Source organism: Mesoplodon bidens, assembly GCF_964165515.1.
Source record: "Mesoplodon bidens genome assembly, chromosome: 8".
Classification (NCBI taxonomy): domain Eukaryota; kingdom Metazoa; phylum Chordata; class Mammalia; order Artiodactyla; family Ziphiidae; genus Mesoplodon; species Mesoplodon bidens.
In genome coordinates this window covers 110722993-110744816 of record NC_138165.1, presented here as the reverse complement: position 1 = coordinate 110744816, position 21824 = coordinate 110722993, and the positions used below count along the sequence as shown (strand labels likewise).

General features: G+C 57.5%; 1 protein-coding gene across 5 annotated transcripts in view; it reads right to left on the bottom strand.

The window, feature by feature from the left end:
• MLPH (melanophilin) overlaps positions 1 to 21824 on the bottom strand; it is a 46297-nt gene that overhangs the window by 6023 nt on the left and 18450 nt on the right. The window contains exons 3-15 of one of the 5 annotated variants that reach the window (XM_081242124.1): positions 20578 to 20796; positions 20380 to 20492; positions 18493 to 18531; positions 17805 to 17908; positions 16514 to 16633; positions 15283 to 15502; positions 12988 to 13127; positions 5599 to 5829; positions 5231 to 5365; positions 3725 to 3817; positions 2797 to 2874; positions 1043 to 1100; positions 464 to 564 (exon numbers count right to left, since the gene is read on the bottom strand). In XM_081242124.1, coding sequence (XP_081098250.1) covers positions 464 to 564; positions 1043 to 1100; positions 2797 to 2874; positions 3725 to 3817; positions 5231 to 5365; positions 5599 to 5829; positions 12988 to 13127; positions 15283 to 15502; positions 16514 to 16633; positions 17805 to 17908; positions 18493 to 18531; positions 20380 to 20492; positions 20578 to 20796 — 1651 coding nt within the window. Of the gene's footprint in view, positions 1 to 463; positions 565 to 1042; positions 1101 to 2796; positions 2875 to 3724; positions 3818 to 5209; positions 5366 to 5598; positions 5830 to 12987; positions 13128 to 15282; positions 15503 to 16513; positions 16634 to 17804; positions 17909 to 18492; positions 18532 to 20379; positions 20493 to 20577; positions 20797 to 21824 lie in introns of all 5 variants that reach the window. The other 4 variants (XM_081242122.1, XM_081242123.1, XM_081242125.1 and 1 more) reach the window with 4 other exon arrangements.

Here is a 21824-nt window from a genome sequence, read left to right as displayed (position 1 = left end):
CCGTGGTGCCAGAGAAGGGTCTGCAAGGTGCACTTCTGTAGGCATCGAGGCCATGACCCCGCTGGTTCAGCCTGATGTTCCCTGGGCTTTGGGAGGAACCTCAAGCTCTTTCTGCAGAGAGCCCTCTCCCACGGAAGTCGGGGGACAGCCTTGACCCCGGCACCTGCACAGGTGGTTCAGCTGAATGACCTTTACAGCACTGGGTGGGCAGGTGGGGCTGTGCGGGGAGTCCTCACTGCCTCATGTGCTGTCCCCGTCCCCAAGCCCAGAGCCCCCCAGGTCCAGGTGACTCCATCACTGGTACACTGTGTACCTTTAAGAAATGTTTTCGATTTTCCTTTAGACCTTTTGCTGATTTTACTATGCCTGTTAGTGTACTCCAATTCTTTACTTTGAAAACTTAATATCAACACGTCAATCTGAGAGAATTTTAAAGCTGCCTCTGTGAAAAGAGAAAACTTACCGCAAAGCTGTGGTTGGCGGTTCCCTTCCTGCCATTGGGGTTTCTCTGTGTCAGGGATCCGCGGGACATGGATTTCCGATCGAAGGAGTCATCATCTTTGTCTTTGAGGAGAACAGGAGGGGGGTTGCTTATTAATCACAGACTTACCCCGAACAAGTGTCTTTGCTTCCTAAGAAATTTTAAAAGGAGCATAAAAACAAATGCGCCGTCCAGGACGGAGCTGATGTCTTCGTCACCACCAAGACATCAAGGCAGGCTAATTACGTCCTGTGCTCTAGAAGGTGGGGAGCTGTGCACCATTATTAGGACGATTTATATTGCAGGACAAGGAAACCACCGCTGCCACCACCACCAACACCCTTATGTGCTTCAGGCAGCAAATTCCAGGTATCCAGACACCACGGCACTGCAACGGTCCCTGAGGGAGGCCAGAGGGCACTGGAGTGTCCTTCGGGCATCAGTGGCATGACATGCCGGGTCCCATGGGTTACGTAGAAATATGGGGCCCCGAATGGCCATTTTCACGCCCCTGAGCTCACCTCCCAGGCCTGGGGGACAAGGGAAGCAGGTGACTCTTACCTTGACTTCTGGGGTAATTACTGAGCTTTCTCCTCACAAGGTAGGGTGCAGCCGCCACCTGGAAGAAAGAAGCCGTCTCTGGGCGTCAGTACCTTGCTGTAATTGTTATAGGGACACCGGGGAGCTAGGTTTGGATTTCTCATCATTCCCGCAGATTCGGATTCATCAGGGCAACTCTCTTCTGTTCCTGGGCAAAATTTGAACTTTTTTTTTTTTTTTTTTTTGCGGTACGTGGGCCTCTCACTGTTGTGGCCTCTCCCGTTGCGGAGCACAGGCTCCGGATGCGCAGGCTCAGCGGCCATGGCTCACAGGCCCAGCCGCTCCGCGGCATGTGGGATCTTCCCAGACCGGGGCACGAACCTGCATCCCCTGCATCGGCAGGCAGACTCTCGACCACTGCGCCACCAGGGAAGCCCCAAAATTTGAACTTTTAACAATATTAAAATGCACGCTATCGATAGCAACAAATGCCAGAATATAAAAGAGCTGCTTAGCTTTCGGAGAACTGCAACTTTGGGTGGGTACAGTGGAAAAAGCACAAATTTCAGCCCCACAGACAGGTTCAAATCCTACCGCTACCCCTTACCCCCATGACAAGGACGAGCTACATATTCTCTGTGAACTGTCTCATCTGGAAAATGGGCCAGCAGCCCCTTTACAGGATATTGGAAGATTAACTGTGCCTAATACATTCTCAGCGCCCCATGGCCGCTGGGCCCCCCACCTTTCTTTCCCTCCCCCTTTCCTGTTGCTCACCTCTCTACTCTGGGCTAATTCATTCGCTGTTTTACCTCTTCAGGGGGGAAGTGAGAGCAAAGCGGCCTGACTCCCTGCAAGTCCTGCCAATGCCTGGACCCCTGGGATTCAGCCTGGCTGGTTTTGTGGGCTGTACCAGGAGGCTGGCTGCAGACGCCTTCAGGCTGGGCTTCCCGGGACAGGTCAGGGAAGACCACAGCCCCGAGAAGAGGGTCAGGGTGGGGCTGGGAGGCCTGCCTGAGACCGTCTGTCGCTGGTCTGTGTGGTCTCAATCCAGTATGTCTACCTCCCTGACCCTCAGGCTCCTCATCGGTGCAACAGGGGCGATATCCACACCTGCTTACCAGGTTTTTTGAACATCAAATGAAAGGATGGAAAAAAAAATACCGTTTTTAACTATGAAGAGCTACCCACTGCCGCTGTCACGAGAAGCACAAATGACTAGATGCTCGTTACAGCTCACAAGGGGCGTATCAGACAGCAGGCAGGACCCGGAGCAGACGCCCTGCTCTGTGGGCCCCCAGGACTGGCCCCGCCACCTGCAGCCCAGTCACACCCCTGAAACCCAGGAGCTCCTTCCTGCTCCCTCTCAGGCCGCCCCTCCCCCGGGCCCTGCAGCCCTTAACGGTGTCACCGTCTTCCTGATCAGCAGGCCGTGGGGCGTCCCACCCATACCCCACATCCATCCTTGTGCCGTTTCGTGCACACCGGCTCCCGTGCTTCACTCCCACGGCCAGGACCCGCGGCTCCCAGGGGAGGCCCGTCCCCGGGCCCTGGAGCCTGCTGTGCCTGTGAATGTTCGTCACCCAGGACGGGGGTGCGTCGGGGGCAGTACATGCCCAGCACCTGGCCCCTGTGATGTGCACTGTCTCCAGGGCTCGGCGTTCCTCTCAGTTACCCTGCCTGGGGTCATCCCCGGACTTGTCACGCTTCTGGAAGAGTCGGGCCAATCGTTTACCCGCTTCCAGCCTCTCGAGCTTGGATGTAGTAACACATACCTTGACCTCATCTGAAGGGTCTGCATTCGGATCCTTCGGACTCTGGCCAAACTTCCCAACAAGCTGGGGAAGAAATATCTGGAGAACAAGGAAGGAGCCTGTGCTTATGACTGCTCGTTTGACCTCCTGCCACAGGGCGGGCGAGCAGGAAACACGGATGGTGTTCTCTTTAGTACTCCGTCTGGAAGGCTGGGATGGCATGTCAACACCCACAGAGCACACACCACTCCAGGGCTCTGCGCCCAGGGCTGCTGGGTTTAGCAAATTAAAATACAGAACGCCCAGTTGGCTTTGAACTTCAGATAAACAATGATTAAATTTTTTTAGTATAAGTACGTCCCAGATATTGCACGGGGTATACTTATACTAGAAGATGACTTGTTGTGAATCTGAAATTCAAATTTGATTGGGCATCCCGGCAGCCGCATCTGGGACTCCCCTAAGAGCATTTATCATCCTCTGCCAGATTCCCTCACACTGTGATTTGTCTGGAGATTCCCGACTTGAATCGGGGAGAAGGATGTTGGTCTCAGGTCTCTGTCGTGGGCAGGTCCCCATCCTGCTACTCTGTCACACTCGCCTTGAAACAGTGCTTTTATTAAGCCCGCCAACACGAGGTGTTGTTCAGCTTGCTTCCTTTGGACTTGTGTGTGTGTGTGTGTGTGTACCACGTGGCTGTGTTTCCAATTCTCATGCAGGAGCTGAGGGTCCCCCCACATAGCACTCTTTTCCATTAGAAACGACACTAGCAAATGAAAAGGAATCCCAGCACAGCCCACAGGTCACTGATACCAGGAACAGAGGCTGGCAGATTAAGGAGGAGGGCGGCGGCTGCCCCGGAGGCTCTCGCTGCCAGGCCCCGGGCTGCCCTGTGCTCCTGGCCAGGGCTCCAGGCACGACCCCAGGGCCCTGCGGCCCCTCCGCTCACCGGGAGGTTGGATTTCTTCCGGGGCTTTGCCGAGGTCCTCACAGAGAGCCCTGCAGCCTGCAAGGCTGCAATCCTGTACTCGATATCTGAAACCTGGGGGAACCACAGAGAGACAGACAGACAGACAGACAGATGTCACTTGGATGTCCTTTCTCAACGTCACAGGACAGGAGGAGCTGCTGCCCCCGATTCACCGATTTCATCGTGCTTCCCCTAAGATGGGTGACCCGCCCAGGGCCACTTCCTGGGTGCCCCATTTTCATCCGTCTTCCATGGCTGTCAGGAGGGTCACCCCCAGGCGGGAGAGGGGCTCCATACATTTTCTGGGGGCTCATCCATGAGGGATGGAGGGAGGGGTAGTGACAGGGGGAGAGCTGAAGGCAGAAGCTCTGGGAACAGGAACCGGGCCCCCTTCAGGTCCGTCCAGATCCCTCCCGCAGCCCCAAACCCTTCCCATGGTCCTCGGGGCTCTCTGGAACCTGCCCTCCTCTCAGACACTCCCCTTCTCACTCCCTGGGCTCCAGCGCAGAGCTCCACTCCTGACCCCCGAACACGCCAAATTCGACACCACCTCGGGGCGCCCGGGTTGCCTTCTTGTATTATCCCTTCCTGACCACCCTTCGAGGCAGCCCCATCCGAGTGCTCCCTGGGGCCACCCTCTCCTCAGTCTCGTTGACTTGTTCTCTGTCTCCTCCCACTAAAAGCACAAGCTCCACGAACGCAGGGGCTTGGTCTGAGGTGCTCATAGCTGCATCTTTTGTGTCTACACAATGCCTGCCGTACTTGGGATCCCGACTGAGAACTGTTTGCTCCACAAGAAGGAATAAATGAACGCGAAGTTCTCAGGCTCACTTGCGCCCCCTAAGGTGCACGGCCTGGGGATGCGCCCCGTCTTCCCCGGGGACGGAAGGGCACTTGCTGAAGAGAACAGAAGCTGGAATGAATGGACAGTGGGCGCTGGGTCCCCTGCCCTCGGACGGGCAGACCTCCTCTCCTCTGGGGTCACCAGGGGGAGGACAGAGCAGAGCCCAATCACCTTGACTGTCTCTGGGAGACCCTGGCTCTGCCCTTTGACCTTTGCACACCACTAACACACCTCCTACCCTAACTCAAGCCTGGGACCCAAGTTTACAGGATGACCCTCAGTCAGAGTCTGGTCCTGAGCCCCGGGGCTGTCCTAAAATCTAAGCCTGCTCCTGGAGAAGCCCTCCTCATGGGGCAGGGAGGGGTAAGTGTCAGCATCTTCCTTCCGTGGCTGAAAACTCCACCTGTCTCTTGCCAACCTAAAAGGGAAAAGGGCAGGGGTGGGGCGCAGGGGGTGGCGTAGAGGGTGATTCCCACGGAAACCCCGAGAGCCTGTCCTGGAGCTGACAACGTGGGCTCCTGTGTGTGAGCCCTTCAGGGGGCTGACCACCCTTGCCAGACCTCCAGGGCCCCCACTATCTATCTGGGGGAGCCACCTGCTCCCGGGGCCGCCGGGGCTACCTCGCTCTCTGTCCGCTGCACCTGAGAGGCCGTGGCGGCCACTCTGTCCTCCAGCCGCAACAGCTCCTCGTCCGTGGTCCTGCTGGGCTGCATGGGGTCCTGGGGGCCCCAGGGCCCTTTCTCCCGGCTGGGTGTTTGGCCTGCAGCCGTGCACACCTAGGAGAGGGAAGCGCCGCACGTGACCACCGGCAGGGGAGACCGCAGGGCTCGCCCCAACACACGTCCCATCCTGAAGGTGCCCCTTTCGCTACACCCGGAGCTGCCTGGCCAGCTGGGCAGCCCGCGGTGGGGCGCCGTGTGCAGCCGGGGCCAGGTGGCTTAGGCACAAGCTGTTGATCCCCGGCCCCGCCTCTGAGTGTGTTCCGCCGAGGTCGCTCAGGCAGCCTCACCTCCTGGGCGGCCCCGGGGAGGTCCTCGATGGGGGTGCTCCTGCCCTGCTCCGCCCCTTCGTCCTTGCCCTCCTCCTCGGATGAGGCCCGCTGGTCACCGGCGCGGCTGATCAAGGCCTCCAGTCTTAACTTTAGGGCCGCCTCTTCCATGTCGGCGCCTGTGGGCTTGCTGCCAGCTGGACACTGAAATGGACGAGTGGCTGATCTCCGTCGGCCGGTCACCTGGAAGCACTGAAAGCAGAAGCAGCGCTCCGGAAAGCACCCTGCCCCCAGCACCCCGGGGGCCTGGCTGGAGCTGTGGTCTCATCGACTCCCCACACGAGCTCGGCCAAGGCGCCCGTGCTGCCTGTCCTCCAGAACCAGGCCCTGAAGGGTGGGATGTTCCTGGCGATCCTAACAGCACCCAGGCCATCTGAGACGCACCATTTTTGAACTTCTCTCTGTTCCCAAACTGGGTCCCCAAGCCACTTCCTAGGGTTTAAGCATCCTTATGGCGCCAAACCAAGACCTCAACCCGGACTGTCTGCATCTGCCAGTTGAGGCTACGGGGTGCTGACAAGTCTGTTCTCTGGGTCTTTCTCGGTCCCCCCATGATAAGACTGAAGTACACGATGGCCGTGTGGCCTCAGCATCACCTGAGGGCTCGGGGGTGGGTCCTGAACTTGCATAAATGCAACGGCATTCATGTCCACTGTCTCTGGACATGGTATGTCTCTGTGTACCAGGCTCTGTGTCCATGGTCTCTCCCACCAGCCTCCTGTCGGCTTTGCAAAGGAATCATACTCCTAGACACTGGTCTGGAGCTGACTGAGAAGTGTCTACAGAGTATCTGTGACTCTTGGAAAACTACAAAGTTGTGTGAACCTCACAGTGATGTTTTCTACGACACACTGAGCAGCACCCTTTACCACTCACTCCTTCTTGAATCTAGAGCCAGCGAAGTTTGTCACCCAGGGTGAGCTTGGATGAGATTCATACAACCCAGAATATCTATTTATCTGCCTTGGCTGGTGAGAAACTCAGAGCTAAACAGTGCTCATTTCTGGAAATCTCTTCTCCAGAGTTAGCTAGGCCTCTGTTTCTTGAAACTATTTTTCAGGGTTGTATTGTTTGGTCATAATTTTCTAAGTCTCTACAAGGGGGTGGGAGTCCCTCATTGATTCCAGCTCTTACCCTAATTCTATAGGTGGGGAAAGGATGCTCAGAGCCCCTCCTTTGCCCGGCCTCACTCAGTAAGCATCAGACCAGGGCCTGGACTGCAGTAAACTCCGGCTGCTACCCGTTCCTATACTCCGGCCAGTGGTTCACTGAGCAGCTATTTGTTTTGTCTGCTTGTGGACACGAGCTTTATGTGAAGGGATTTAGTGTGTCGATTTTAAGAAGTGACCAGAGTCATGTGAAAAAACCAGAAAAATGGCCAAATTATCCCAACTGCCCTTTACAGCCAAAATAACTTGAAAGTGGGTAATGAGATTTAAAAGTTAAGGGCAGGGGCTTCCCTGGTAGCAAAGTGGTTAAGAATCCACCTGCCAATGCAGGGGACACGGGTTTGATCCCTGGCCCAGGAAGATCCCACATACCGTGGAGCCACTAAGCCAGTGCGCCACAACTACTGAGCCTGCGCTCTAGAGCCTGCAAGCCTAGAGCCCGTGACCACAACAGGAGAAGCCACCGCGATGAGAAGCCCGCGCGCCACAACGAAGAGTTACCCCCGCTCTCCACAACTAGAGAAAGCCTGCGCGCAGCAACGAAGACCCAACGCAGCCAAAAAAAAAAATGTTCAGGGCAATTCCATCCTACAGAGCTTGCTCAGGCCAAAAACCCTGGTGTCATCTGACCCCTCTCTTTCTCTTGTCCTGAATCCATCCCCGCTGGCTCTGCCTTCAACAGGACCCAGGGTCCACCTCCCATCACCTCTGCTGCCCTGCCTGGTTCACCCGCCACCTTGTCCTGCCTGGACAATCCACCAGCCTCTTAACTGGCCTCCCGTTTCCACAGCCTGTTCTCAGTTTGCCAGGCAGAGGGCTCCCTGGGGGTCGGCGGGGGGACGTGAGCAGGGAGGCTGGTCACTCATTCACTCACTGGCTGCTTCTCCTTTGGCCCACAAAGCAGACGTCAGAGTGTGAGGTGAGGGTCCCCCCAGGACCACCCTCCGGGACTCTGAGATCCCCCTCCCCGTCCCTTCCTTCGGGGAGCGAGTCACCCGCTGACGCTGCTGATGGAAGGGGGCTTCCGCACCACGACATTACTCACAGCCCCAGTGCCCGTCGGGCCGCCTTCCGGCCCCCTCGGCCCCGGGTGCCCCTGGCAAGCAGAGGGCAGTGCTGGCCATCACTTAATTTTCTCTGTGAATGGAACCAAGCAGCCTCGCAGACGAGTGCCGAGGGCTGGAGCGAGCCGACAGGGAAGCAGCACGTTTACTGGGATGCCTTTCTACAGGCTCCCAATTTCCTGAAGACGCTCAAAAATCAAATCTCCTCAGAGGCCACAATGGGTGAAGAGAACCCCTGTGATGTTCGGAGGGTAGATTCTATTGGGTCTGATGGGAATAAATCTTCTCTCAGAGTAAGTGAGGTTGGGAAACTTCAGAATCCCTTTGAGAAATGGGAACCTGAGGCCACCCCGGGCAGGAGCTGATGAGGGTGTGGGGTGGAGATTTATGAACTGCTGTCAGAAGGGGGTGTTGTTTCTACTTGGTAAATAAAAACCCCACACATACAGACACACACACACACACACATGCATGCATGTCCAACACACATGTATGCATACAAACACATATACACGTGATGGCAGCTGGCCAGCACGACAGGATACAGCTGGGGTGACCAAGGCATCTAAGTTTGAACCCCGAAAGCCCTATGTCCTGGGAACCCTTCGGTCCCTGGCAAAGAGGGGCACGGGTTGCCCTGGTGATGCTGGTGGAGGAGAGGGAGGCCCAGAGGGGGATCTGGGTCAGCCTCCAGGACGGGGTGGAGGCAGCCCGGGGTCTGGGTGGCTGGGGGTGAGCCCTGGGGTCCTGCGGGCTACTGGGCCTGCATGGGGGACACCTGCCACAGACTCAGGTGAGAGGGACTGTCCTGAAAGCATCCTGACGGGCAGAGGGCCTCTCCCAGACCTGCGCGGGGGCGCTTCAGAGTGTGCTCCCTGCCGGCCACGGGCTCTGGAGTTCCTCTCCTGAGAGCCTGGGCCTGTTTCCTCAGCTAAAACCCGGGGACTGAAACTCTGTCTCTGGGTCAGCCTGGCCCTGCCAGCCCACAGAGGGTGTCAGAGGAGGGCACCTCCGTGGGTGAAGGTGGCTGTGGCCCTGGGGGTGCGTGGCTCCCACTGCCCACCCCAGCTGCCGCCAGAGCTGATCTCCAGAGCCCTCGGGCGCTGCAGGGAGGGGGCCGGGTGCTGGACCAGGGCCATGGCTCAGGCAGACTCAGGGCAGGGCCTGGGCCTGAGCATCGCTGCCCCCACGCCCACAGCTACCCGGCTGTCTGTCTCTCAGACGCACATGTGCACATGCACTCGCATTAGACCAAGGGTTCTGCTCCATTCACTCCCCAGAAGGTGGCCCCAGTGCGCTGGGTATACCCTCCCACACAGGGTGGGCAGGAGACCCCTGCCTGCTCCGACGGCCTGGACCCCCGGACACTGCAGGACCAAGAGAGGTCCCTGGGTCTTCGCTGCTCTGACTTCCCAGCCCCTCTCTCGTCACATCGGCACCAAAGGCTGCACACCTGCGCCCCTCTGAGTTCTCCTGCACCTTTGGCTGGGCCCACAGATGCCCAGGCTCCAAGCACGGCGGACGGCAGGGGCCTGGACGGGGCAGACGCCCGCACCCCTCAGCTGTGCGGTGGAAACCCGCTCAGCCCCATGCATGAGCTCCCGATCAAGAGTCTTCCTTGCAAAGCCCATGTTGGTGCCTCAACCTCCCTTAACAAAGGGGCTTCAGCGGGTCAGCAGGCAGTCCCCGGCTGACATGTACTTGTTCCGCTCAGAGATCTACAGCAGAGGGAGGGATTCAGTGGCTGGAGGACAGAGCCGCTCTGGCCAGCAGGACGCTGGCACCTACCACCTCGGGAGCACCAAATTCCCAAGCAGTGGAAGGAAAGGTCATGCCACCATTCGTCATGTGCCCTGGGAAGGTAACTGTGAGGCCCATTTTCTGACAGCTGGGGTCCCGGAACGCCAAGCAGAAGCTGGGAGCAGTACCAGAACTGGGGACGGGGGGCATTGGGAGGATGAATAAAGCAGGACAGGTGACACATTCGGCGTCATTGCCATGGCGCAGCCATTGTCACTGCTGAGCCTGAGCCACACAGGAAGGTGTGAATTGATTATGCCAGGCTGCTCAAACTAAAAGTCAAGAGCCCCGGGTCACCGTGGGCCAGGAGGCCTGCCAGGTGATGACCTGAAAGTGCGCCTGGCTCATGCCTTGAGTCACCAGCTCTTGAGTCACCGGAGTCTATTAACTCACAGGCCGGGAAATGAGAAAATCAATTCTACTGTTTTCTTCCAAGCCCAGCAGATGCATCTGGCCTGCCATTATCTCCTCTGTGGTCCACCTTGTTTTAAAAGAGGGAGATGGCTCCAGCAGGCTAGTAAGATGCTTTTGCATTGTTCGGCAGGTAATTAGTTTGATCTTCACAGCACCGAGGGCTCTGAGTGGGCAAATCTGTCCAGAGAAGAACACAAGCTGAGAAACTTCAACACGAGGGTTTCAGCGGGAGTGGCCCCAGCCCTCGCCTCGAGTGGCTGCTGGTAATTGAGACCAGCTGTGGGCATACTCATGGCATCTGAGAGGCAGCGATCAATACCTGGGAGGGGGGGTGCTCAGCAGATAGTTTTGTGTCCCCGGGGAGCGTGGTGGGCATGAACCCATGGCAGGAGAATAAGAGCCGACCCAACCAGGGCCCGGCACTGGCACAGTGAAGTATCACCTCCAGAGCGAAAGAGAAAGAAAAGCATCCCACGATGAGAACTCAGAAAGTTCTCATCCTGACAGAGGAGGGACAGGAGATGGGGGCAGCACAGAGCCGTGGAGAGACCACAGCCCTCGGAACGGGAGGTGAGCTGCAGGCTGGTGGTTTTCTCTGAGCAAGAGTCTGTCCGCATGCCGCCAGGACAGCCTGGACACATCCTGGTTTTCCATCTGGGATCAAGAGCCGTTGGCCCCCTGTAGACACCCCCCAGGGGACACCTGTCTCTCAGGTGCTCAGGAGCCCAAAGCTGCTCGTGCCCCTCCCTTCAGCCAAAAGCGGGAGCCGCTCTGTCCCGTGTGAGCTCCATCCAGGTAAATTACATGCTATCTGGACACACAGATGGCAACTTGGAAGGAACTTCTGGTGTTTTCAACTCGTTTGCAGCAAAACACAGATTTACAATTTAGGAATGCAGTACAGACAGAGGAGGAAAATGAGCTACTGTAATTTGGCACTGGTGAGGCTTTCATGGGGAAACCGAGTCAGTGTCTTTGGCCTGAGCTCTTGGGGCACCAGGGGCTCACTACCCACCACTTGGGGCAGGGTGCGTGCCAGGGCTCCGTTTCCTGCATCTCCTTGATCTCAGCCCCTTGGAAGCATGCGTCCTTGGTACCACATGCTGTGCTACCTTTGGCCTCTCTCAGCATGAGTGATTATTTATAGAAAGTCTTTGTTGAATATCCCTCACCCAGAAAGTCCTGACCACGAGTACAGACGCGAAGACAGGCAACAGGTCAGGGGAGGACCATTCAGACTGACCCCCATAGAACACTATTCTCGAGAACTCCTGAATCCCCACGGCACGTCCCTGGGTCTTCCCCGATGCACAGGGACGCTACTGCCCTCTGGAGGCCGCTCTTTACACTGCCTGATTCCCTTTTCATAAAGACGCAGGTGAAGTCAGTCGAAGTAAATAAAGTCAAGAGAAAGAAATGAAGAAGAATTCCAGAGACAAGATATAAGCGTGAAACAGAGAATAATTTTCAAGGGGGCATAAAGGATGACTGGTGTCAGTAGGACTAAAGCTGCTAAATTAAAACCTTGCTGAAAATAGACAATTCAATTCTAGTCTTTATCCCATCGTCTTCTGGCCTGGACACTGGGAACTTCTCTGCCAGATGTGGTTCTGCCACCCAGGGAGGTCTCTGCCCTGGGGAGGTCTCTACCCTGGGGAGGTCTCTGCCCTGGGGAGGTCTCTACCCTGAGGAGGTCTCTGCCCTGAGGAGGTCTCTGCCCTGGGGAGGTCTCCGTCCTGGCCGCACTGGCCCTCCACCATCATCCCCCAGCCTTCCCAGGGGCCAAGCCAGTCACTCCCTGGTCTGAATTAAAGGACACTTCCTTGCATCAGCATCTCCCCTGCTGTTCCATAAAAGAAGAGTGAGCCCCTGGGTTGAATGGCAGAGAGAGGGGTCTTCACTGCAGGCCTCCTTAGGGCTTTTCATGCCCTGCTGTGCTCAGGGCAAAGGGTCAGTGGCTTCTCTCAGAGATGGAGGTCGGAGCAGGAGGAACGTCCAGCCCCGGGGTCGGGCGATGCTTCCAGGTGACATTATAGGAAAGAGAGCCAGCTGGGCCCGCGGGCACTGACTCTGCAGAGGGAGACGCAGAGTTTAAAAACTCCATGCTTCTGCCCTGTTGACATTTTAGATCAATTTTAGAACAAAACCCCCACCCCCCAAAACAAATAACAAAACACCTGACACTGATTCACCAGCAAGCCATGCAAAGAAAGGTACCTTCTTGGGCTTCCCTGGTGGCGCAGTGGTTGAGAGTCCGCCTGCCGATGCAGGGGACACGGGTTCGTGCCCCGTTCCAGGAAGATCCCACATGCCGCAGAGCGGCTGGGCCCGTGAGCCATGGCCGCTGAGCCTGCGCGTCCGGAGCCTGTGCTCCGCAACGGGAGAGGCCACGACAGTGAGAGGCCCGCGTACCGCAAAAAAAAAAAAAAAAAAAAAAAAAAAAAAGAAAGCCACCTTCTACAAGTCAGGTGCTCCCCTTCACAGATCATTCATTTCCAGAGCACAGCTGTGAAGGGACTGAGGCTGGAAGGGCCCCTAACATGTTCTAGGTCAGCTTAGACTGAGGAGAGGCCCCCCACCGTCCAAGCCCGGGAAGGGTGAGCCCCGGGCAGATCAGAGGGGGAAGCGGGTGCGGACGGAAGCAGAGGGCCCAGCAAAGGCCCGGCCCGCTGGCAGCCCCACTTGTCATCCCCAAGGCCCTGGAGAGCAGTCTGTAGCCTGTGGCTGCAGCGCTGGACCACACCCCTCGTCCCAGGGCTTCTGACATTGCACATCTCTGTGCGGCAGGCTCGTGCAGTTTTATAGTTTTGAAGTACTTTTAATTTCTCAGAAATGAACTGATGTTAAGGTAAAAAGTCTCCACCCAAAGAAGCAACTAGAATGGTTCTTTCCGGCCACCTTACCTGGTTCTCAGACAAGGTCTGGCCTCTCCATCTGGGATGGTGAGAGGCCACCCTCTGAGTCCAGATGCTTTCTTCATCTGAGGTGTCCACGTCGGCCAGATAGTGGGATGGGAGCTGCTCATTCCCAAGGACATTTGTTCCTTTGGAGGAAGAGTGGGTCTGGATTATTTGGAGTGAAAAGCTGAAAGCCAATGGGCATTTTCTCCAATGAAAAGAAAGAAGAAATCGAAGAAAACGGACACTTGATTCTATTCCCTTGATATTATGGGGCTGAGATCCCTAAACCAAAATAAGAATGGAACAGAGTCCACGGTCCCACACAAGGAATTTCAGGAGAAGCCCCTGTCCCGGCCAGCACTCACCGGGGGGCTCCAAGGTATGAAAGCCAGGTGGGCAAAGCAAATGGAATATAATTACATCACATGGAGCTCCATGCGCCTCGGGCGTGGCAGACATGCGTCCCGGGAAGTTTCCACGAGCGGAGGTGACTTTGGGAAGTCTTTCCACATTGGTCACTGGGGACTGCTTTTCCTGCCAGACTAGTGATTCGCAGACTCTCATGGGCACGGGTCACCTATGGTGTGGCCTGAGATGCTTATTCCTGGGCTCTGTTGGTGGAAGAGCCCCATGTTCTCACCAGAAAGTACCCCCAGAGCTCCAGGTTGGCCTGGAGGGCACCATATCCAGCCGTGCCGGGACGGGGGGGGCTTGACCTTCCTGTGGGGCGACCCACAGGAGCCAGTGTCCCAGGAATCAGTTGTACAAGCTGTTTCTGTGCTTGATGTGCAGCCGGCCACATGGCTCTTCCAGCACCCTGAACGACCTGGGGCCAGGCCCTGAGCTCCAGGTGAGACTCTGGCCCCGTGGACACTCTGGTTTCAGCCTGGGAGATGTGTGCTAATGACCTGGCGATGCCATGTTGGATGCCTGGCCCCCGTGAGCTCATAACTGTGTGTTGTTTTAAGCTGGTAAGTTTGTGATAGGTCATGATGTCTCAAGGGCTAACAGATACAACCATCCCATTTAGAGCCCACAACAGTGCGCTGAGTTAGGCCCTAACCCTATTTTACAACGAGGAAACCAAGGCACGGCGGCTCAGAGGTTTGATCAAGTACACACCACACTCCTTTAAATCGCAGACCCTGTGGCTTGTCTGATGCACTATTAAGAGACAACACTGCCCATCTATCTCCAACACACTCTTTTCTACCACACGCGCTGTAAGATGCTCCCAATTTGAGACGAGGTGACCAATGTGTCTCAGAATCAATGAAATCGGCTGGTGAGTTGGTCGACAGAGCTGGGCTTGAAACTCAGAGCTGCCTGTCTCCCAGGCACGTTTCCCAGCTCGACACTCTCTGTCGCAGCTTCTCCCTCTCCCCGCTGCCACCCCATCCACGTGCTGGGGTTGATTAGGGATCCTGGGAGGAAATGCGTGTGTCTGAGTCTTCATCCTATGACTTGGTCGACGTAGATTCACTTATTCATTGTTTATGGGGAAGTAAAACTCCCCTCCCACTGCCCCCAGACGCCTCCAGGATCCTAACGGGCGTGTGAATCATGAGATTACAGTCCCTGTAATATAATGAAAAGGGAAAATGGAAAGCGGGCCCATTTCCTGGCGGACGGCATCTTAACCACTTTTCCCCGGCAGCTGGTCCCACGCTGCAGCCACGTGGGAGCAGGTCGGTGGGAAGCAGCCTGTGCTGCTTCTGTGGTCTCATGTGCTCCTTCATCATTAGGGTGCCTGAACCCCCGGACCCCAGTGCACACTCCCCCAGGGCACAGGAACAGACAGTGATTCGGGATTTCATTATGAAGCCGCCTGTCTGACGACAAAATTAAACTGAGGATTTAAACTAGGGTCTCAGCACTTACGGACCTCCCGAGTCATAGCTGGGAGGGAGGTGGCGGCCCAGGTTTGGAGCTGCCCTGTCCTGTGGTTAAGGTGGCTGGTCCGGGTGACCAGTCATCCTATCATCTCAGGGACACCTGCACGTCCCTACCCCACTCCTGCTCGATGTCCCCCCACCCAAGGTGGCAATGAGCTGTGTGGCCAGAGCAGGTGTCAATGCTGGTACTTCTGAGTGTTACCAGGGAAGCACCCAGCCCAGGGGAGCAGGGGTTGATGGCGTGTGCCAGGACTGCACATGCCGGACAATCACAGTGAAGGAAGGGGCTACGCACTGTAAATCAGTCAGGGGGCTGGCACAGATCGGGGTGGTGGCGCAGGGTGCCAGAGACCCTCTCCTCCATGCAGAGCCCACGTGGAAGACAGTGGTCAAGGGCACCTACCAGGTGTCGCAGTGGTCCCCGGGGACGTCGTGCAAGACTCTCCCGGCAGGCAGAGCTCAGCGAGGGCGTCTGGTCTGGCAGGCGAGAGGCTGGCCATCTGCCCTTCCAGACCGGGGTGGCACCCAGAGGCCCTGGCATCAGCCTCGTCCAGGACCACGGGCTCCTGGGAGGTGGTCTCCTCTGTGAAGGGCTCATCTGTGAGGGCCTGAGCACACGGGGCCTGTTGGCAGGTTTTACTAGGAAAGGGCAGCTCCTTGGAATGTGGGTCTTTCCAGTCCAAGTCTTGAGGGTTTCCAGGCATCATCTGACCAACCGAACACTGGACACCCATCCTCTCTGCCCCTTGAGACTCAATTCCCTTTCATTTCAAAGGGCTCTGGACTTGCCGCTAGAGCAGGACCCGTGGCCCAAAGACCTTTTGGGTGCTGGCTCCCAGCTCCCTGCCCTGTTGTGCCCCCGCCCGCAGGCATCTGCAGATCAGTGCTGGAAGACTGAGCCTGGCCCCAGCTCTGGGCTGGTGCCATTTGAGCCCGGGCACTGAGATGTCAGGGCTCCAGCTAAGGGGGTCCTCGCTCTGGGGCTCGTGCCCCAGCTGCCTGTGCTGCGTGTGCCGGGCTCAGCCTCTAGTCCCTTTGGAAAGGGATCCTGTGAGGCTGAGAGGATCACCCCTTGTCCAGGTGAGGCGAGGGGATGGAGCCTCACGCAGGTTCCCCAGACCAAGGGCACACAGCTAAGGAGCAGTGACTACATGGCCGGTCCTCCTGGGCGGCCCCCGTGGATGCCGTGTGTCCTGGTGTAATTATTAACAGCAGCCTATTCCACCCACAAGACTATCCTAGTTTGGGCAGTGAAGCAGGGGACCCCCCTCATCAGACGCAGTGGGTGCAGGCACCCGTCGGGCCCTGTCTGACCCCAGGGCAATGCTGCTCCTCTGACCTCGCTCTTGAGTCTCGGGGGTTCTGCCTTCATTCGGGGACAGGCACCCACCCGAATGCCCCAGGGCCCTGACTCATTTGCCCCGCACCCCACGTCTCCGAGCAGCCGACCCCGTCTCTCCAGGGACCCGAGGGTGTGACGTTTCTATGCCCCCCACCCCAGCTGTCCCCCTGCCTGTCACGCCCCCGTGGCCATCAGACTGTTTCCCAGAATGCTGTCCCCCCACCTGGGGTCTGAAAACCTGTCGCCCAGGTTATCCTGGGATGGCTGGGGGCAGAAAAGAGAGCCCACTGACCTGCGGGTTGTCCGCGGCCACTGAGACCAAGGACAGGCTTGAGGGGTGCCCGCAGGACGAAGTGGAGTCGTCAGAGTCTGCCTCGAAGTCCAAGCCGTGAACGGGGAGGACACGCTTTTTCTGAGCAGGAAGGGATGCGGGAAAGAGGAGGCGAGGGAGGGTCAGCCTGACTGTGAGGGCCACACGCCCTCACCTCGGGCAGCGGGGAGGGCATCTCCAAGGGCACAGCCACCTTCTGCAGCGGCACCAGGGGGCCGCCCAGAGCGCCCCCCCCCCCAGCCCATCACAGGCTCTGCATCCCCAGCGCCTCTTAGAGGAGCAGAAGGAATCATCCGCTCAGCCCCTGATGGGCACACGGCTGCTCAGAGGTGCTGAGGACACAGCCCAGCAGTGCTGCCCTGGGGGGCAGGCAGGCTTCTCTGGGCTGATGGGTGCTTCTCACCCCTCACACTTTAGCGAATGAGGGGTGCCCAGCGTGGGGAAGCAGAGGGGGGAGGGGAGCTCCAGAGGGCTCCATCATCTTTAGATGATGCAGAGTTTATTCCAAATCCGCCCCCCATAATGGTTTCCATCCTTTAAACGTATTGTGTAGGGAATATTCAACACTGGAGAGTATTTGCTGAGCTTAGTCAACGGGACATATAAAATTTTCTCACAAAAAGATGCCTACGGTTCCCAGGGACCAGCCGCGCACACCAGCCGGCGTGGTTCTCAGAGACCGTGTCGCTCTCCAAGGGTCTCCAGCCAACGTCACCGCCCGTCCCACCCCTCCCCTCCCTGCTGCTGTCAACCTGCCCAGAAACCCCGGGGATTACTTTGCTTGTCTTTATCACCAAAAATAAGTTAAAAAATAAGTGAAAGCAGAAGCAGACACCGATAAAAAACAAGGCTCGTGGCTGGCTATAAACAAAAGCAAGGAAGTTCACAGAGGCAAGCCGGAGGGGGTTTGCTTCCCTGCAAGGTGCAAAGGCTGTTTCCGGGCAACACCAGTGCCCTCACGACCACGTGCCCTGAGGACGCTGGCCGGATGTCCAGGCAGGGCTGGAGGTCCAGGCAGGCCTCTCTGCAGGCCCTGCTCCCCTGCAGCTTGCTCTGGGGTTTCCTATGGCGAGATCTGTGCTGAGAGCACACTGCTGCTCGGTGCTCAGTGATCTCAGAGGCTGCGGGGCATGGTGAAGGCAGGCGGGTCTTGGGGCTCCTGCCCCGCAGAGTGCTGGAGGGCCTGAGAGTTTCAGGAAATCAGAACCCGAGCCTCCAGCATCTGGGAGGGCGGGGCTGGGGGAAGACTTACTTTGCTTCCAACAGGCTGGGCCTGGGCTACTGTGTCCTGTTCTCTGTCCTCATCCGTGTGCTCGCTGTCTCCACTTCTCCCTCCGGGGCCTGGCTCAGGCCCACCTGCAATGGACGCCTGCATGACTCCACCAGGAGAAGACCATCCGTCCATCCACCCACCCACCCCTCCATCTGCTGTGAAGCAACCAGGCAAGGCCCTCTACTGGCCTCCCAAAGACCTATCTGAGCATCAGTTAGAGCCGGTCTGAATCACAGCAGAAAACGAATACTCTGCATCAGTTTCACCAATGGTCACCTTCACTGACCGCTTCCTAAGCAGTCTGAAGACACCGCAGTGTGTGGGTGAAGCAGGCCTGGAGCTACATCACCTTTTCCCAAACTAACCTCCTCACTTTCAGTCTCATTCCACTTGCTTCTCAGCCCCGGGCCTCCCCGCCGCCCTTCTCTGCCCCCCAGGACGCCTTCCTCACCTGAGCCCCCAGGCCTGTCCCCCGACCCCCAGCACAGCCTCACTCCTCCCTCTTTTCCCCCGGTCACGCTGGCCTGGCCGGTGTTCTGTTCCCTCAGGTCACTACAGAAGAGTGATGAAGTGCATTCTGGGGTTTTAGTCTGGAAGCCCCATGGATCACCCACCTTCCCCAGGGGCCAGGGGCACCCCGGCATCCTTGTGAGCACAAAGGACTTACTGTTGACGTCAGGTGAGCTCTGCACTCGGTCAGGTAAACCTATAACCGAAGAAAAGCTCTCAGCAAAGACCCCGGCGGCCCTCACCAGCTACACCCGTGCGTTAGGCCCTGCCTGGACCAGCTTTCGAAACATTAACTTGAATCACTTCTTCTTTTTTACGTTTGACTACTTCTTTTTATTAAAGGTACAACTTTCCCGATTTTGTGCTCTTTCCGTGTGCCCTTTCTTGGTGTGCTGCATTCACAGGTGCCAGCAGGGAGAATGCAGCCCCTGGACCATCACTCCACCCGAGACCCGCCTCACTGGGTCCAGAGCAGTGGCTGGAATCAGATTTTTTGTTGCCCCCCAGTGCCGCCTCCTGGCCCTCGGTGGTGACAGTTCTGAAACTGGCTGCTTCTGGGTGGCACTGGCTCCCAGCTCTGGACCCTGGCTGGGCGCCAGAATCCCCGTGACCTTTTACCTAATGCAGATTCCTGAGCCCACCCCAGTCCCTAGAAATCAGAACCTCCCAGGGCCAGGACCAGGTCCTCAGGGTTGTGACGTGGACTGTGGTTTCCCACTGTGAACGGGGCCCCCGGCGTTGAGACTCTCAGACGCTTCGCGGTGTGGCTTTTCGCGTGCTACCTGTGGTTCCCACACCTGAGCCCTGCGGTGACGGTGAAACCACACTCCTGCTGCAGGGAGATCCCTCAGCTGGCTCCCGGCCGTGGGTGCATGCGGCTGTGGGATTTCCTGATAGGCTCCAACCGAGACAGAAATATCGGCCATGAAGCAGCATCCTGGCGAGGAGGTGGGGAAAACTCCCGAAGAACAGGGTGATGGTGCCCCTCGCCCCACTGTGTCACCAGGACACTCCTAGTGACGCCAGCTGTCTCAGCACGGTTATCAGGAGAGCCGCTCTTACTCTTAAAAATGTCCTGGTTTCGATGATTTATCATATGCCCCCTGCACCCCCGGCCCAAGGACGCCCCCGACCCCTGTGGTCTGTTGCTCCAGGTGACAAAAGCCATCACAGGTGAGGATGTCTCTCGGTGGTGTGTCCTAAATTCAACAGTGTGCTAAGATCGCTCAGAAAGACCTGTGCCAGGCCCAGTGCGTGTGCAAATGCCCTGAGGGTGGCTATGCCTACCTCCTGCATCCGCCTATCAACGTGGGGCTTTAAGGGGCACAAGACACAAGTAAGGTGCCTCTCCAGAAGGCCTGGGGGAGACGCCCAGGCTGGGGCACGGTGAGGACACCCCCAATCCCAGAAGCACCGCCTCCGCTCGGGACGTGCAGGAGCTCCAGACCCCAGGGCATTCTCCTCGGTGCCCCAGATGGAGACGGTCAAGACACCGAGCCCCCAGATACCAGCCTGACAGGCCGTCACAGCCCGAAGGCCTGGCCAGGTGTTGGCAGAGCCTGGGACTCAGGTGACAGGGACAAGGCAAGAGCTTCCCGAAAACACCGCTCAGTTCTCTCCATTCAAGTTCAGGAGGCACTTCTAAGCTCAGGCAATCTCACATCCTTCCCCCGATATATCCCTCTACCCAAATGGCTTCAAGGTGGACAACACAGGTGAGCACACGTTTAGTGCAAGAACAGCATCTGGACCTCAAGTTCTTCATGGAATAAATACTTGGATTCAAAATATTAAAACAAACGACTGAGCTACAACCCGTCTCTTTTTTGCCAGCCGCTCCGCGGCATGTGGGATCCTCCCGGACCAGGGCACGAACCCGCATCCCCTGCATCAGCAGGCGGACTCCCAACCACTGCGCCACCAGGGAAATCCAACAACCCATCTCTTTAAGTCTTGATGATCATCAGGCTCACGGGGAATGTTTGCTAAAGAGACGGAGTCTAGGCCCCGTACTGGATGCCCGGGGAGGAGGCTCACTCCTTACCTGCTCCCTGCAGCCGCCCGCAGAGGGACCGCAGCACCTGGGCACCCCCGGAGTGCTGGAAGCGCGCTCTCACATGCCCATAGTACCAGTCCAGGGAGCCCCTCTTCACCAGCCTGCAGAGACACAGAGCTCAGGCCTGGGAGGGGCAGGCTGGGCCCCCCGCCAGCAGGGCCACTTGATCTCCAGGTCCCGGCTCACCTGGCCAGGTGGCAGGGGTCGCAGAGCCAGCCCTGCTCCTCCGCGGTGTGGCCGCAGCCTTTGCAGGTGAAGAGGCCGCAGTCCAGGCATTGCACCTTGGGGGTCTCGAGGAGCCGGTAGGGCTGCAGGCAGCGGGCGCAGTGGGTGTTGCTCAGCTGGGCCGTGTCCGAAAGCAGCTCCCACTTGGAGTTTTCCTCCTTAATCTTGCCTTTCAAACCCCTTAATAGGAAACAAGAAAATATTGGATGCCTTGTTTTTGCAACAGGCTTTAAATTCAAGGGTGCACACACACACACACACACACACACACACACAGACTCTCAGATGCAGAAAACAGTGACCCAAAGTCAGGTAGCACCATGACTTTCTTTCATTGCCAAAGGGCTGCGAACCACGCAGGTTCAGAATCACAGGGGAGGGCAGGCCCACAGCTGCCTGCACCACCTCACGTAACTCAGTGTAGTGGGAAGAGGATGCACAGAGGCCCTGGACCCCAGGTTGGTTCCCCAGCTCTGACCCTGAACCCGGAGCTTTTCTGATGCAGAGCCCAGAGCTTGGAGACTGTATAGCTGTATGAGTGTGGACCCGTGGCCACTAGCACCCAGTGTCCAAGCTCCGTTGGACCAGACGGGGTTGGCGGCTCTGGGAAACCAGCAGGGATGGGGCCCGGTGAGGTCCCGGGGGTGCAGCTTGGTTGGGCCACACAGTTATCTAGAGCCCATCTGTGGCCCAGTTTAATTGTTTAGCAGGAGGTTAGAGAAGAGACAAAAATCCAAGAGGTTTCTGGGCCGGTCAGAGCAGCTGCAGGAGGAGTCACAGAGGCTGGAGCAGGACGTCTCATTCAGCCGGTGGGCCGGGCCGACGCTCTCCTCTGTGAGGCCCAGGCCAGCCACACCTGCTCCGCCACCCTGGCCTGAGTTAACGGTCCTGAGCTGCGGATGACACCAGGTAAGTGGAGGTCAGGTCGGCACCCTGCAGTAAGAGTTGAGAAGCTGAACCCACACAGCCAAGGAAAAAGCCCAGTGGGGGCAGGAACCTAGGAAGAATACTGTCATCCACTGACTACAGGCTAGATAAAGCTGCACTGACAAGGCAGAGGAAGTGTCTTCCTTAAACAGCAGAGTACCTGGGGCCAGGTGGAAAGGGCCTAGTGTCCTCCACGTCCACTCTTGATGTATCGGCTTCAGCCAGAAAACCTAAAGGCCACCCCTTGGCTGGGCAGGGCCTTGTCCAGCTTCTCTCCTAGC